The sequence below is a fragment of the Lycorma delicatula genome, chromosome 7 (genome assembly GCF_047948215.1).
Source record: "Lycorma delicatula isolate Av1 chromosome 7, ASM4794821v1, whole genome shotgun sequence".
In the NCBI taxonomy this organism is placed as follows: domain Eukaryota; kingdom Metazoa; phylum Arthropoda; class Insecta; order Hemiptera; family Fulgoridae; genus Lycorma; species Lycorma delicatula.
Genome location: NC_134461.1, coordinates 7,486,194 through 7,499,678, shown reverse-complemented (window position 1 = coordinate 7,499,678; position 13,485 = coordinate 7,486,194). Strand labels below are relative to the sequence as shown.

General features: G+C 28.4%; 1 protein-coding gene across 2 annotated transcripts in view; it reads right to left on the bottom strand.

Annotated features, from left to right (window-relative positions):
- Positions 1-130: 130 nt before the first annotated feature.
- The window catches only part of bdg (sodium-dependent transporter bedraggled), a 219,154-nt gene continuing 205,799 nt past the window's right edge, over positions 131-13,485 (bottom strand). The window contains exons 14-16 of one of the 2 annotated variants that reach the window (XM_075371551.1): positions 9,543-9,743; positions 7,059-7,315; positions 131-2,345 (exon numbers count right to left, since the gene is read on the bottom strand). In XM_075371551.1, coding sequence (XP_075227666.1) covers positions 1,937-2,345; positions 7,059-7,315; positions 9,543-9,743 — 867 coding nt within the window. In that variant the 3' untranslated portion in view covers positions 131-1,936. The remainder of the gene's footprint in view (positions 2,346-7,058; positions 7,316-9,542; positions 9,744-13,485) is intronic. The other variant, XM_075371552.1, reaches the window with a different exon arrangement.

The following is a 13,485-nucleotide window of genomic DNA, read 5'->3' as shown; positions in this document are numbered from 1 at the left end:
AGTTTGTTAAGAAAACAAGATTATAAAAAATAACAATAAACATTTAAAAAATATTTCTCCTTAATTTTATTCACGAGTATAATGTTTTTATATAAGTTTATTGTTACAAATTGAAGGGTTTTTAGATACAGTTACTAATAAAGAAAAATCTCTTTAAAAAAAATTACTTAATATATAATAATCTGTTACAGTATTTAAAAGGTATTGAATTATTATAGTTCGATTTTTATATATCAAAACCAATATAAAGACTGGCTACAAAGAAAGCAATAACTGCAATACAATGACTTTTAAATACTGTCTCGATTACAAAAGAAAACTTCTTTTCTTATCATTACTGTAGATGTTTCCTTTGCACTTAAACATCAACAAATATACTTCAACATCATAATTTACCAGTACTGCTCCTTTGTGGAGAATAATTTGACAATGAAATTTACATGTAGCATTCCTTTGTATAGTACGGCTCGAGATTTTTAAACTAACCACAGCTACGCATAGAGATTCAAAAACGAACTCACATCTGTTTGTAAGATTGTTTAACTCGCATAATATCAATATTCAACATTGATAGAATCAAAAATAGATTGTTTTTTATGCTTAATTACATTCCAATGTGAGGTTATGTATTCCGTGAGTCAGCATGGCATCTGCCAATTGTTCTAGTAGTTTTTAACCGATTCTGATATTGAAAATCACTTTAATTATAATACTGATGAAGATCCTGATTATAATTTTGAAGAAAGCGATCAAGAAAATTCTATTTTGGACAAAATACAGTGAAAGTAAAGATAGTGATGATGAAACAGATAAACCCCAAGTTAGGCTCCTAACATTCATGCTGTTTCTCAGTCATTGCGGAATCTGTCAAATGACTTCCAAATTTACATTTAATAATGCAAATACGAGTTATAGACTCCTTCATGGGAATAAGAACCAACATCACCAATTGAATCTTTTATGTTGTTTTTTCACCAGAGTTATTTGATCTTAAAACTTCAAAACAAATTGGTGTGTGAAGGAAAACATTCAAAAAGTGATTCCACACAGACAGCATTCAATTTGGTGTCTAAATTCACTGATATTACAAGAAAAGAAATGAATGCTATTATTGGTGTTTTACTGTATGTAGCTCTGAAAAGGAAAGAAAGAGTTGCAAGAGTTTATTTCATCCTATGGTTTGACTCATCTGAATTTTTTCAAATATATTTTCTTGTACGAGATTTTTCAAAATTTGTACTGTTTTCATTACTTACAGTTACTTGCATTCATTACAAATGGAATTACTCAAAAGAGTATTTAATATTTTTTTTTATATTTCCACTTCCTGAACAATTCTGAATGTACCAGTACATTAAATGATTAAAAAAAAATTGCGATCATAAGCTGTTTATTTTATTTCTATATTATTTTTTAAATATTTTGAATTTAATATTATATTAAAAAGAATTTTTTAAACTAAAACTACCATGATAGACCTTTTATTCTATTTTTGTATGATGTGATGAGGACATAAAGAGCAATAGTAGAAAAAATAAATTGATTGTCTTAATACTAGCAAGTCTTTTTTGTATAAATAAAATTATAAGTACAAAAACTGCATAAAATGTTAAACTTCATAGATAATTTTTTTTTAACTATAATTCACATAAAATTTCATTTCTCTATTCATGTACTATATTTTGTATAACGCCCCTAAAAATCAGTGGGAAAAGAAAGCGATGTGTTACTTTATATTTAACGTAATGCTATTATATTATTACAATATGATATGATACTGTAAAGCGAAGACGATATTTTAATTATATTAAATACTTTGTAATATAAAATTTATACGATAATGATAATAAATTAATTTAAAACTATAAACACACAAACACACACACACACACACTCATATGAACAAATATAAAACAATTAGAACTAATCTTAGAATTCACTTATTTATCACTTCATTGTCTATTATAACAGAGTCTTGATTAATCGGTGCAACTGCATTGACGAGGTGTTCAGATGAAGAACTTTCAGTCACCATCGCCCTTCTGAAACTACTTCTAAGCAGTGTAGCCACTTGATTTGCTGTTAATTCACTAATTCTACTTGTATTACCGCTATTAGTATTGTTGTCCCTATCCATTACAGAAGCGTTTGAATTCATTTCAACTAAAACTGTTGAATATTCAGGCGGAGGTTGAATCTGTGAATCGTTTTGTTGTTGTGGCCATCTTTCATTATCGATTTCATTGTTATTTTCAGTCATATTGCTGCTACTGGTACCAGGATTAAAAGCATTATGCAGACGGCGAACACTTCGGCGGAAACTCTGTCTCAACATTCTGGCGATTCTGTAACAAAAATGTATAAGTACGTATGTGAAAAAATTACTAAAACTTTAAAAAAGAAATTAGTTGAAAAGTTCAGTATTTTATTATAAAAATGTATATCTAATGAAAAAAAAAGAGGTAACACAAATTAAAAATTATCAGAAAATGTATTTAAAGATGAATGACAACTTTTTGTGTGATAATATTGCACAAATTTATTACTTTGTATTCTATTTCAAACTGTATTAGTAATATTAATATTTACAATCTTTACTGTTTTCATTTGTACTTTTTCTCAATTTAATAACGTTAAAGAAACTATTTAGAGATACTTCCAATGAACTATGGTTTTAATAAATAAATGTCTATGCAGTGCAATTATGTATTATATATTATGTTGTGTAATAATTATTATTTTTGTAGAATAGTTTGTCATCTTTCATTTTATTTTAATGAAATTAATTTCATTTTTTTAATTAAAATTTATGTGGATAGTCATCTCTTATGTTGTAAATAAATAAGATTATAAAAAAGGCACTAAGAAAAGATGTTTAATGTCTAGACATAATACGATGGCACAATAAATAGATAGTGAAACTAAGAGTAGAAAAAAATTAAATCCAGTAGTAAAAAGTATATATACAGTGGAGTATCAGTAATCCAGCAGTGGTCAGGACCGAGGGGGTGCTGAAATGGCGAAAATGCCGGAATACTGGATTTTTGCAAATACATTAATATTACTGTATACTTCAGTATTATTTATAGAAAATAATGAAAATACATTTGAATTTTTTACTAAATTACTGTTTTTTTATTAAAATAATCATTACTGAAATAACTATACCTTAAAGCATTGACTGCCAGACTGTGGGCCGCACAAAATATTGTAAAGGCTTCACAATTAATTGAACCAAGACATTTATAATTATTGACTTAATGTTAATAAAGTAAAAAAAATAATGAAGATACATGAATTTTATTTATTTTTATCTCTTACTTATGAATAGTCATACTTTTACTTAGGGTAGGGTGCCATGGAAAACTTTTAATTGAAAATGGCACTGCGACTTGGAAAAGTTTGGGAACCACTACCTTAAGTAATATAAAAAAAAAAATTGTATTTAGTATAGTACAGTATTAGCAAAATATCTTCAAAAAATTCTGTAAAAAATAATATGTAGGCTAATTATTGTAATAACTACCACAAAAAAATCATACTTTCTTAGTATTAACAAAAAAAAAATAACTTTTTATGAAAGTAATAATCTTTCTTACAAATTAAAACGAAATACAGTATTTGCACAGTATTGCAACTACTATTGCATGATATTTGGTTGATGAACACAACACTTACAGACAAACAATTTAACGACATAGCCTACTCTTACAATAAAATATTGTACTGCACAATCTTACAATTAACATACTGAATAAAACTCATGTGACAGAACATAATTTTTGGTTATTTGGACTTAAAAACAGAATCCATGGTTTTTTTTTCATGAATGATTCTTTGAAAACCTTTTCACATAATTTTTTTAATAAAAGATATTCATCTGTGTCAGTATTCCTTTCTTTAGCCAATTTAATGCAGGTGCTGAATGCTGACAAAGCTTCTTTGCATCGTAAAGTAATATTCAGCAAAGTTTGCTCCGCAGTTGTTTCTTCTTCAGATTAATCAATTAGTAAAATTTTGGCAATTATATCATCATCAGAGAGTTCTGAATCTTCATTATCGTATTCAAGCCAAGACCGTATTAACTCTAAACTGTGTTTTTCCATAGGCTTATTTGTGTCTGCATCCAATGGAATTGATAACATTTCTATAACTTCCTTAAGATTGTTGGTTTCACAAGTATCATTTTCATCTTCTTCAGTTAAAAGTGGATGTGATGGCCGCAATGATCTCCATGACTTAATTATAATATTCGCAGGTACTTTTCTTCAAGCTATGCCAAATTAAAAACAGCATCTTTCATATTATAGTTTGACAAGCTAGCAGAAATATCAGACTCTTAGCTTACTAAATCTTAACTGTTTTTTATAATGCAACTTCATCATTTTTATTGCTTGCTGGTCCATTTGCTGAATAAATGTTGTCATATTAGCTGGCACGTACATAACCTCAATGAACCCGCTCTTGGTTTTACTTTCAAGTTGTTGACTTCACTGGGATGACCAGGAGCACTATTCATAAGCAAGAGAGCTTTCTGGGAACATTGTATTCTCATAGACACTCTTTTACAGATTGACATTTCATTCAATCGGTACCGGTCTTTAACACTTGATGTTAAATGTACTGTAAAACACATATGCAAAAATACGAACAGTAAGTATTGTATAAATAGCTCTAAGTGCATGCCTGTTTAAATGTAACTCTTGCAACGACAATGGAAATGATCTAATGGAAATGATGTTTTAACACTTGATGGTTTGTGTATTTAATTGTAAATTTATCCATTGTTACATTCTAAAATGCCTGAGGTTTTTTTGATTTACCAGTAACCAACAAATCAAGCTTGTGTATACCTGATGAATTTGAGCATGGCATGAATGTTACACGTTCTTTTGCAAATTTACGACCAAGAGCACAATTTTCTCCTTTATGAACAAAGGTTTTATTCAGTAACAATCTCCAATTACACCTGTTCTCATTGGCACTGTAAATTTGTTCGGGGACAAGGTTCATTGATTTTATTTTACCTTTTAACTCATTCGTGAAAGGAGCTACAGCTGAAGGATCACTTGCTAATTTTTCCCCGATCACACACAAAAAACCAATACCGTACTGTTTTTTTACTTCCTTGTACGAAGTAAAGTAGTTATTGTCATCGCAAAAAATTTCAGTTTTCAGATTTCAACAGAAATATCCATTTTGACCATCCCTGAATCCATTTTGACTAGTTTTGGCATGAATTCTGTATGTACATCTGTATCTCACATAACTCAAAAACAATTAGCCAGTAAATGTTGAAATTTTTAATTTAGGACTGTTGTTACATCAAGTTGTGCACCTCCCCTTTTGTTTGCAATCAACTTGACCAAAAATGATCAAAAAAGCCCAAATTCCAAAAGATTTGGTTTTTGGACTTTTTCTTGACTGCAGTAATAAGCCCTCATTGACCGTTTTTCAACGATATATTGTAACTGGTACTTATTTTCATTGGTTGCAGAGTTATAGCCAAATAAAACTTTAATTAATGATATATTTGGATTTTACAAGGGGAAGGCATATCAGTTCGAATCAGACTTCATTTCATTTTTATTTTAACTTATTTTCTTTCTTTTTATATTCATCATCCCCTCTTAATATTTTTAATCTTTCCTTGGTCTTAAAGTTTTCTTCCTCTTTATATTTATCATCTTCTCTTAATGTTTTTATTCTTTCTTTGTTTGCAACATTTTCCTCCTGTTTACTATTGTTTTTGTTTGCAACATTTTCTTCCTTTTTATTCTTTCTTTGGTTTTAACATTTTCTTCCTCTTTATATTTACCATCTTTCCTTAATTTTTTTTAATCTTTCCTTGTTCTTAACATTTTTTTCCTTTTCATATTCACCTTCTTGTCGTTTTTTGAGATACATTTCTTCATGTTATCTTTCTTTTTCCTGTATGTTTGTTTCTTTTTCACTTTTGATTATTCACCAAATAATCCAATAATAAAAAAAGAATATTTTAAAGCGCAAGGTCGAAATTAACAGTTGTACAGTATACAGAAGTTCACTAAACGGAATGGTTTAATTATTATTAACTTTTATTTATACGACACACCAGAAATCTGAAACTTTTGTTAATCAGCAACTCATGACGATACGAATAATACTGATCTAGTAATACGAGTAATAAAGGGACTTTTACTCTATCCTAATATTTCATGTATAATTGTTCAATTAATAATCGTATAAATATTTGACGTTAATAAAAACTAATATTTAATCAATTGTGTAACTATCCACTTTATTAAAGAATTGGAGGGTTGTAAGTCACTTTTAAATGTAATAAGTTTAAATGAAGTGCAGAAAAAAAGTGTATATGTAATTTAATAGACAAACAAGGGAGTCATGTATGTAGTGTCCACATCAGATTTTTTAAATTTGTCAAGCCAGAAGATCATTTCCATTGTCGTTGCAAGAGTTACATTTAAACAGGCATGCACTTAGAGCTATTTATACAATACTTACTGTTCGTATTTTTGCATATGTGTTTTACAGTACATATCTCTTACTTTCAACCTTTCCCAACAATTTTATCAAAATGCAGAATCTTTTCAAAAGAACTTTTTCATCAAACATATATGCATCACAATATTTTTAGTGCTGGATTACTGGACGTGCTGGTCTACTGAGACTCTGCCACATATACACATTTATATTTTGTCTGATATCATCATCAGACAAATAAAATTACAAGGAATGAAAAGGTAAGAAAATGATTTAAAGTGAGTTATAGCAAACAAGAACATTCATGCATAAATTAAGAGTATGACACAGATTTAGGAATACTGAAAAATAGTTTTTTCAATGCGTTATTCATTAATCATGTCATAGAAAACAAATATATAATTTAAGGTTCAAATGTAGAGTTTGAATAATTTCATTTCATTTACAATAGTAATTTTGTGAAAAATAAAATCTTTACAACTATCTACATAAAGATATTTAAATATTTTGATTGAAATTTGTATTTATGTAAACACATAAATGTAGTGCTAAAAAACAATAAAATTAAACAATACCTGGCACCAGTTGCTGTGGAATAAGAAGGCGGTGGAGTATATTTTGGAGGCGGGTCATTGACAATAGTCGCCAAATTGTCATTAATACCATTATCAGCAGTGGATGAAGAAAGATTGTTGTTACCGGATGATTGTGATGGTTGTCCACCGGCTGATATATCCATATTTAGGTGGTTAAGATCATTGTTATGCATTATCCCACCGATTCCATTTATATCTATCGATTCCAGTCGTGGACGATACAATAACTGTATCCTCTACACATAATATGTAACACAAAATAGCATGTATTTAATATTATTTAATAAATAATTGCTGTTTATTGATAGATATCTTAAAAAATAATCTGAAAAAATTTACACATCATATTAGAAATTCCTGGTTCAGTTAAGGTTGATTTTACCTGATCTTTACTAGAAAGAAAGTAATGAGTACAGGTCTGTCTGAATTCCAGAATAGGGCACTGATTTTCATGAAATTAGTATTTAAATATTTACCTCACAACGTAATGCAGAGTATGTGATAAAGAGTAATAATGAGTGTATGACAATTTGAAGAAAAAAAAAAAAAATGGCAGGTGATAGATGGTATTACTCAAAATTGTTTGAATTTCAAGAGCAGTATCAAGAAAAAAGTTAAAAAACTTAAAATATAGTATAAACAATCATTAATAATTAACAAAAATAATTAAATAGATTTAAAGGTTTAATAACTTAATTACTAATTGAGGTGCTGATTTGTTTAGAATCTCAGGCTTACTCATGTTTGTAGACATTTTAACTAGTGCAAGCATAAACTTCAAGCCGATACAACATTTTGTTAATTGGTTTTGGTGAAAACAATAAACACCTGAACTTTATGCACCTAAACCTTTACATAAAAATTAGTAATTAATATTTTCAGGGATGTATTAACATCAAATTTTGTGTGAAGATTTGCAAATTGTAATATCAAATGTGTTGAAAATGCAATATGGCGTAAACTTTCTGAAAGTCAAATATTTTTGAGCGGCAAAGGGATTAAAAAATGGGCAAGATATGAACAACAATACCAGAAGAGGGCAGACAATGCAAATGTGAATCCTGATATGGTCTCCAGATGATTCACAGTTGTTAAATTATCGATGGTGAAAATATTAAGAGATTTAGTTCTAAGGAAAATATTTGAATTGTGATATGATAAGTGGATCACACATAATAAGTCCACCACAACAGTGCATTAAACCATTGTGAGTTTCTAGTAATAAAAAAATTGATTACCAAATTAGGCATCCTACATTTACCTAACTTACCCTTTGTGATTTCTGGATGTTTCTGAAATTAAAACTCTACTAAAAGAGCTTTAGGTATTGCTGATATCCAGTATAAGAACTTTAATACATACCAAGCACTGAGAAGGAAAAAAACAGTAATGAATAATGTGCAGTTCTAAACATATGTTTTTAAAAGATGGACTCTATTAAGTTAACTTTTGTTCAATTACTCAAAAGTTGACCGCATTATAAATTTCCTTATCAGCTTCTATAAGCAAATTGACTCATCTAGTGTATTTTACCTTTATACAGTACTTATATAAATAGCATTCTGAACTGTTAGGCTTATTTATAATTTTTACTTCTACCCAATTTACTACACTTATACTTTTATTTTATTTATCTATTTTAATAAAAATGAAGGTTATTTACTTGCTTTGAAAGCTAATTTATAAAAATTGTATTGGCATTTTGTAAAGTGAGCGTAGTATCTTGAAACACTCTCAAACAATAAAGTGTTAATTTGACAATGATAATTTAAGTGATTTTTATTGATAAAGATGATTAAAAGATCTAGTACACATAGATAATGGAAATAGTGAGAAAGAAATCATTAATTCTAGAGCTGAATCCTAGGTCAGGTACAAAGTCAATCTAAATAATTTGTTTTATAACAGGTTAGATACACTTTTAATCCTACAATTTTTTTTCTTTTTCAAATGAATTTTACCTAACAATTTATGTTAGCAGTCTTAAAAATGGATCATTATTATTATAATTAAACTGTAATCAAACTTTGGTAATCATCCAATCTAGATTTTAAACAAAGATCTTGGTTATGGTGAAACCATGCTCGTAGTCAAAAATAAAAATTTCCTTGTAACAAATATTGGTTCAATGATAAACTAATAAAAAAAATTGTGCAGCAATTCCAAATATAATGCCAAGGAACCACTTCTGGATTGTTTTGTGTTTTCTTCATTTACACAGTCCTCGGCATCTCCAAGTAATAAATTTAAATAAATAAAAACCATAATTCAGATAAAGATTTAAAGTTTTTTACTTTTTCAAGGATCAAAAAGAGATAAATCAAGAAGAAAGAAGTCTATGAATAATAAAACTGAAAAAAATAAGGGGCGCCGATATGTAAATTTAATTTATAATTCAATCATTTTAAATTTAATAACTGTAATAAGATGTTAACTTATTTATGTAATAAATTAAATACTTACATCGAAGATGTCTGGTGGTCCAGAGGATAAATATCGGCAAGTCTGTACTATTGCTATAAACGGGACAGTTATAATTGGTATTGACTGAAACAAGCAACCAAGCTGTCGACTCCATGATGGCCAATATTCATAAATGTTTGGTGATGACCACTTAAAAAAATAACGAAATTTACCATTCTTGAACACAGTAATACACATTACCTGCAACAAGCAATAACAGTACTTAACAAATAAAACATGTTTAACTGGTTATACAGGTAAATCATTTAGATCCTTCTGTGAAGTTCCTTCACTGAAAAAAATAATACATTTTCTCATGAAGAATTAATAGTAACAGATTAATTTTAGATAAACCTTAAAATTTTGTGATGATTTTAGTATAGAAAGTACTCAATGTATTTTTGAGGACCTAAGGGGTTTATACTTTCAAAAATAATAATCTCCAAGAACAGAGAAACAAAACTGAATGAAGAATTTGCTCATAATTTATTATATTATAATTAATCTTAAAATATTTTTTGTAACTGAAATTTAATTGTGAAATTAATGATAGAACATGTAATTTCCTTTGTTTTTAAACAAACATAAGGATGCATTTTATACAGACTAGGTCTACTTCTAGTTTAAAACAAAATATTGAATGTCTTCATGAATAATCAATCTCTTCTGAATCTGCTACAGCAATATTGGACAACTGAAAAAGAACTCCACGGTTTTAAACTAACTTCACTTTATTGCATTTAGAATTACAAATGTATGCGTTTTATTACATGAAATTTCAAATTTAATTTTATTTTACCTCTTAATATAACTACCAATCGATACATCGGTCAAGCCACCTCATTCCACACAATGGTGAATATATCTGCAGGAATCACTTCCCTGACTGCTGTTATTCTTTGGCACAGATGGTCAAGTGATTTTTTCTTTGTATACGATGTCTTTTACATAGCCCCAAAAGAATTAATCCATCAACGACAAATAAGTACTTCATGGAGGCCAAGTGATGGGAGCTTCTCTGCCTACCCGACTTTCTGGAAACATGTTGAGAGCAGTCCACACAATTTCTTCATAATGTGAAGGGGATCCTCGGTTCTATTGGAAAATGAGGCCCTCCATATTTTCAATCTGTAGAAACAGATTTAATAATTCCCTAACTTGTCTGAGTACACTGCACCTGTAACAGTCTGCTCATGGAAAAAAATGGTCCAAAAATTTGATAATTCATGATAACACACTAGATACTCACTTTCATACAAATGTGAATGAATCCCACCAATTCGTATGGATCTTTTAAGTCCCATACTTGACAATAACGACGATTCACAATTCCATAAGCATGAAATGTTGCTTCATCAGAAAATAGAATGTACTGCACATATAGTTTTTATCAGGAGAAACAAAGTCCATCATGATCTTTAAAATTTGAACTTTTTGTTATTTATATTTAAGTTTAATTTCATGAAGTAAATGATCATGCTTATAAACTGTTGCAGTTTATAAGCATGAAGTTTCAATCGTTTGTGAACATCATGGACAATGTTCTTAGCATTGTTTAGTCGATTACGAACACTACAAACTGAAAGTTTTGACTTTGTCGGAAAGACAGTAAAATTTTTTCTGCATTTTCACCAGTTGTTTTAGGCCTCCTTGATAAGTGTTCTTTCAAAACACCTCTGGTTTCCAAAAACTGTTCACACCATTTATCTATGCTTTTATCACTAAGAGAATTTCTACGATAGATTTACATATAATTTCTTTTAACAACAGTCACTGAATATGTTTCTGCAAATCAATATTACATGCACTGTGTTATCTGTTTCGGCAAGCGATGGTATTGAAAACTGGGTTCATAAAATCTCAACCTGTACAACAGTCTAACACAACAGCTATCTGACTGAGAATGTGGAAACTTTTTGTTGATTCAAAATTATGAACAAAACACTATTGAGAATTGTAAAATAAAAACTATATTCAATGCCCTGTAGTTCTTATTTGGACAACTGAACTTAATATCTTTTCAATCATCCCCGGTATACATATTGAAACCAAAATTATGGTACCTATTACAGTGTGTATCACACATTCGGCTTACTTCCTCATTAGCAATATAATTCAAATTCTAGATCTTTTTCATGTTCTTTATAATTGTAAAAATCTCACCTTCCAATTACCCAATTTCAGTATTTCTTCAGAATTAATTCTCTTAAACCATTGATTTCACTAAAAAGTTGACAATAAAAACAAGGATAGAGTTCCTGTATCTTTGTTTTTGTCATCCGGTATATAACTATCTAGTGCCAAAGACCTTCTAATAAAGAATTTAAAAGATTCTTATTTTATATTGTACATAAACTTTTAAATAAACTGCCATTAGATATTGGAATTTATAAATCATTATATTTAAAATGTTTATTCAAGACATTTTTGATAAAAGTAGAAATGACTAAAAACTGTCTTGATTTTTTTATCAGGGTACTTCTTAAAGTATTTAAATTTAAATATACTCTAATAATGCCTATTCTAATGTTTTCTATTTGTTTTTTCTTGCCTGCTCATGATTTAAGCCTACAAAGATGATCCCCCAATGCAGGTGTAATCTAAGGGTACCTCAAATCTTTTGTAACTTTAAATACTGTAATTTAATTTGAAATAAATAATTTTGCTTAAATTTCTATTTTTAATAAATAGAAATAAATGTTTATGTTTCTAAGAAGCTTAAAAAAGTATGATAAAGTTATCAAAGGTTTTTAGTTTTAATTTCCAAAAAATAACTGTTTAAAATTTTAAGAAATTTATCACAACTGTTATTCTTTTTTTATGCCTGAAAATATACACAACTTAGATATAGTTTTAAATTAATTCTTTACTGATTTTTTAATCTATTATTATTTATAAATGAAAACAACCTATACATATTGTACCTATATTTAATTTTACTGCATCTATTAATTGATGATTTAATTAATTTGTCAATTCTAATATGTAATTGCAATGTACTGGTGATGGCAAGAAAGTAATTTTAATTTTCACAAACAGACTTATGTTTGTTTTGAAGGACTTCTGTCAATATTATGATTTAGTAGTTTTAGTAGTCAGGGAGTCACATACAACAAAAAAACAACAAAAGTCAACAAAAAAAATAACCTGATTTTGATATTATTGGTTCTGATATAGCCTGCAGATAGTAAGTCATATAATATGGAAGTACCCAAATACTTGATTTGCCAGTTTTTAATCAGTAAGTTAATTACCTACATTTCTTTATTATGAAGTGACTACATTCATGTAAACTTTCTACATCCTTCTAAGTCCAGAAAAAGTTGACTTCTTTTCCTAAAGTTCATAACTTTCACAAAAAGTATGCGTACTTTTCTTGGTTATTATTATACATAAATAACATGGCACTTATTACTAACAGGCAATTGTATAGATTCAACTTTCTGAGGATGTCCATTTTTTTAAAAATAAATAATAAGTAAATATTCATCTCATTTAATTTACAATGAATTGCATATTTCTCTACATTAATTATTTACTATAAACTGATAATGTTTGGTATTTCTCTTCATTTTTACATGACTGTCCAAAAAGGAGTGTAATGTTTTTAGGATGGGTGTATGTATTTATATATGTATCAACGTTTGATTGCTCCACCAGCAGCTCAACCGCTGTACCGATTTAGATATCTGACCCTGGGTTGGAATCCTTATGTTTCCGTGAGTGTAATAGGCTATATAAATATATATATTTATTATATACATACAAATATATATAGTAGAGGAGATTTGCGACTGAAGTAAAAACTTTAATGAATTGAATTAATGAACTGTGAACTGTGAGCCTTTATCACTGTGTTAGCTGGGTTAGAAGTGAATGAATAAAATTACAAAAATAATAGAATTAAATTTACGTTAAATAAAATAAAAAATAATATTAAATA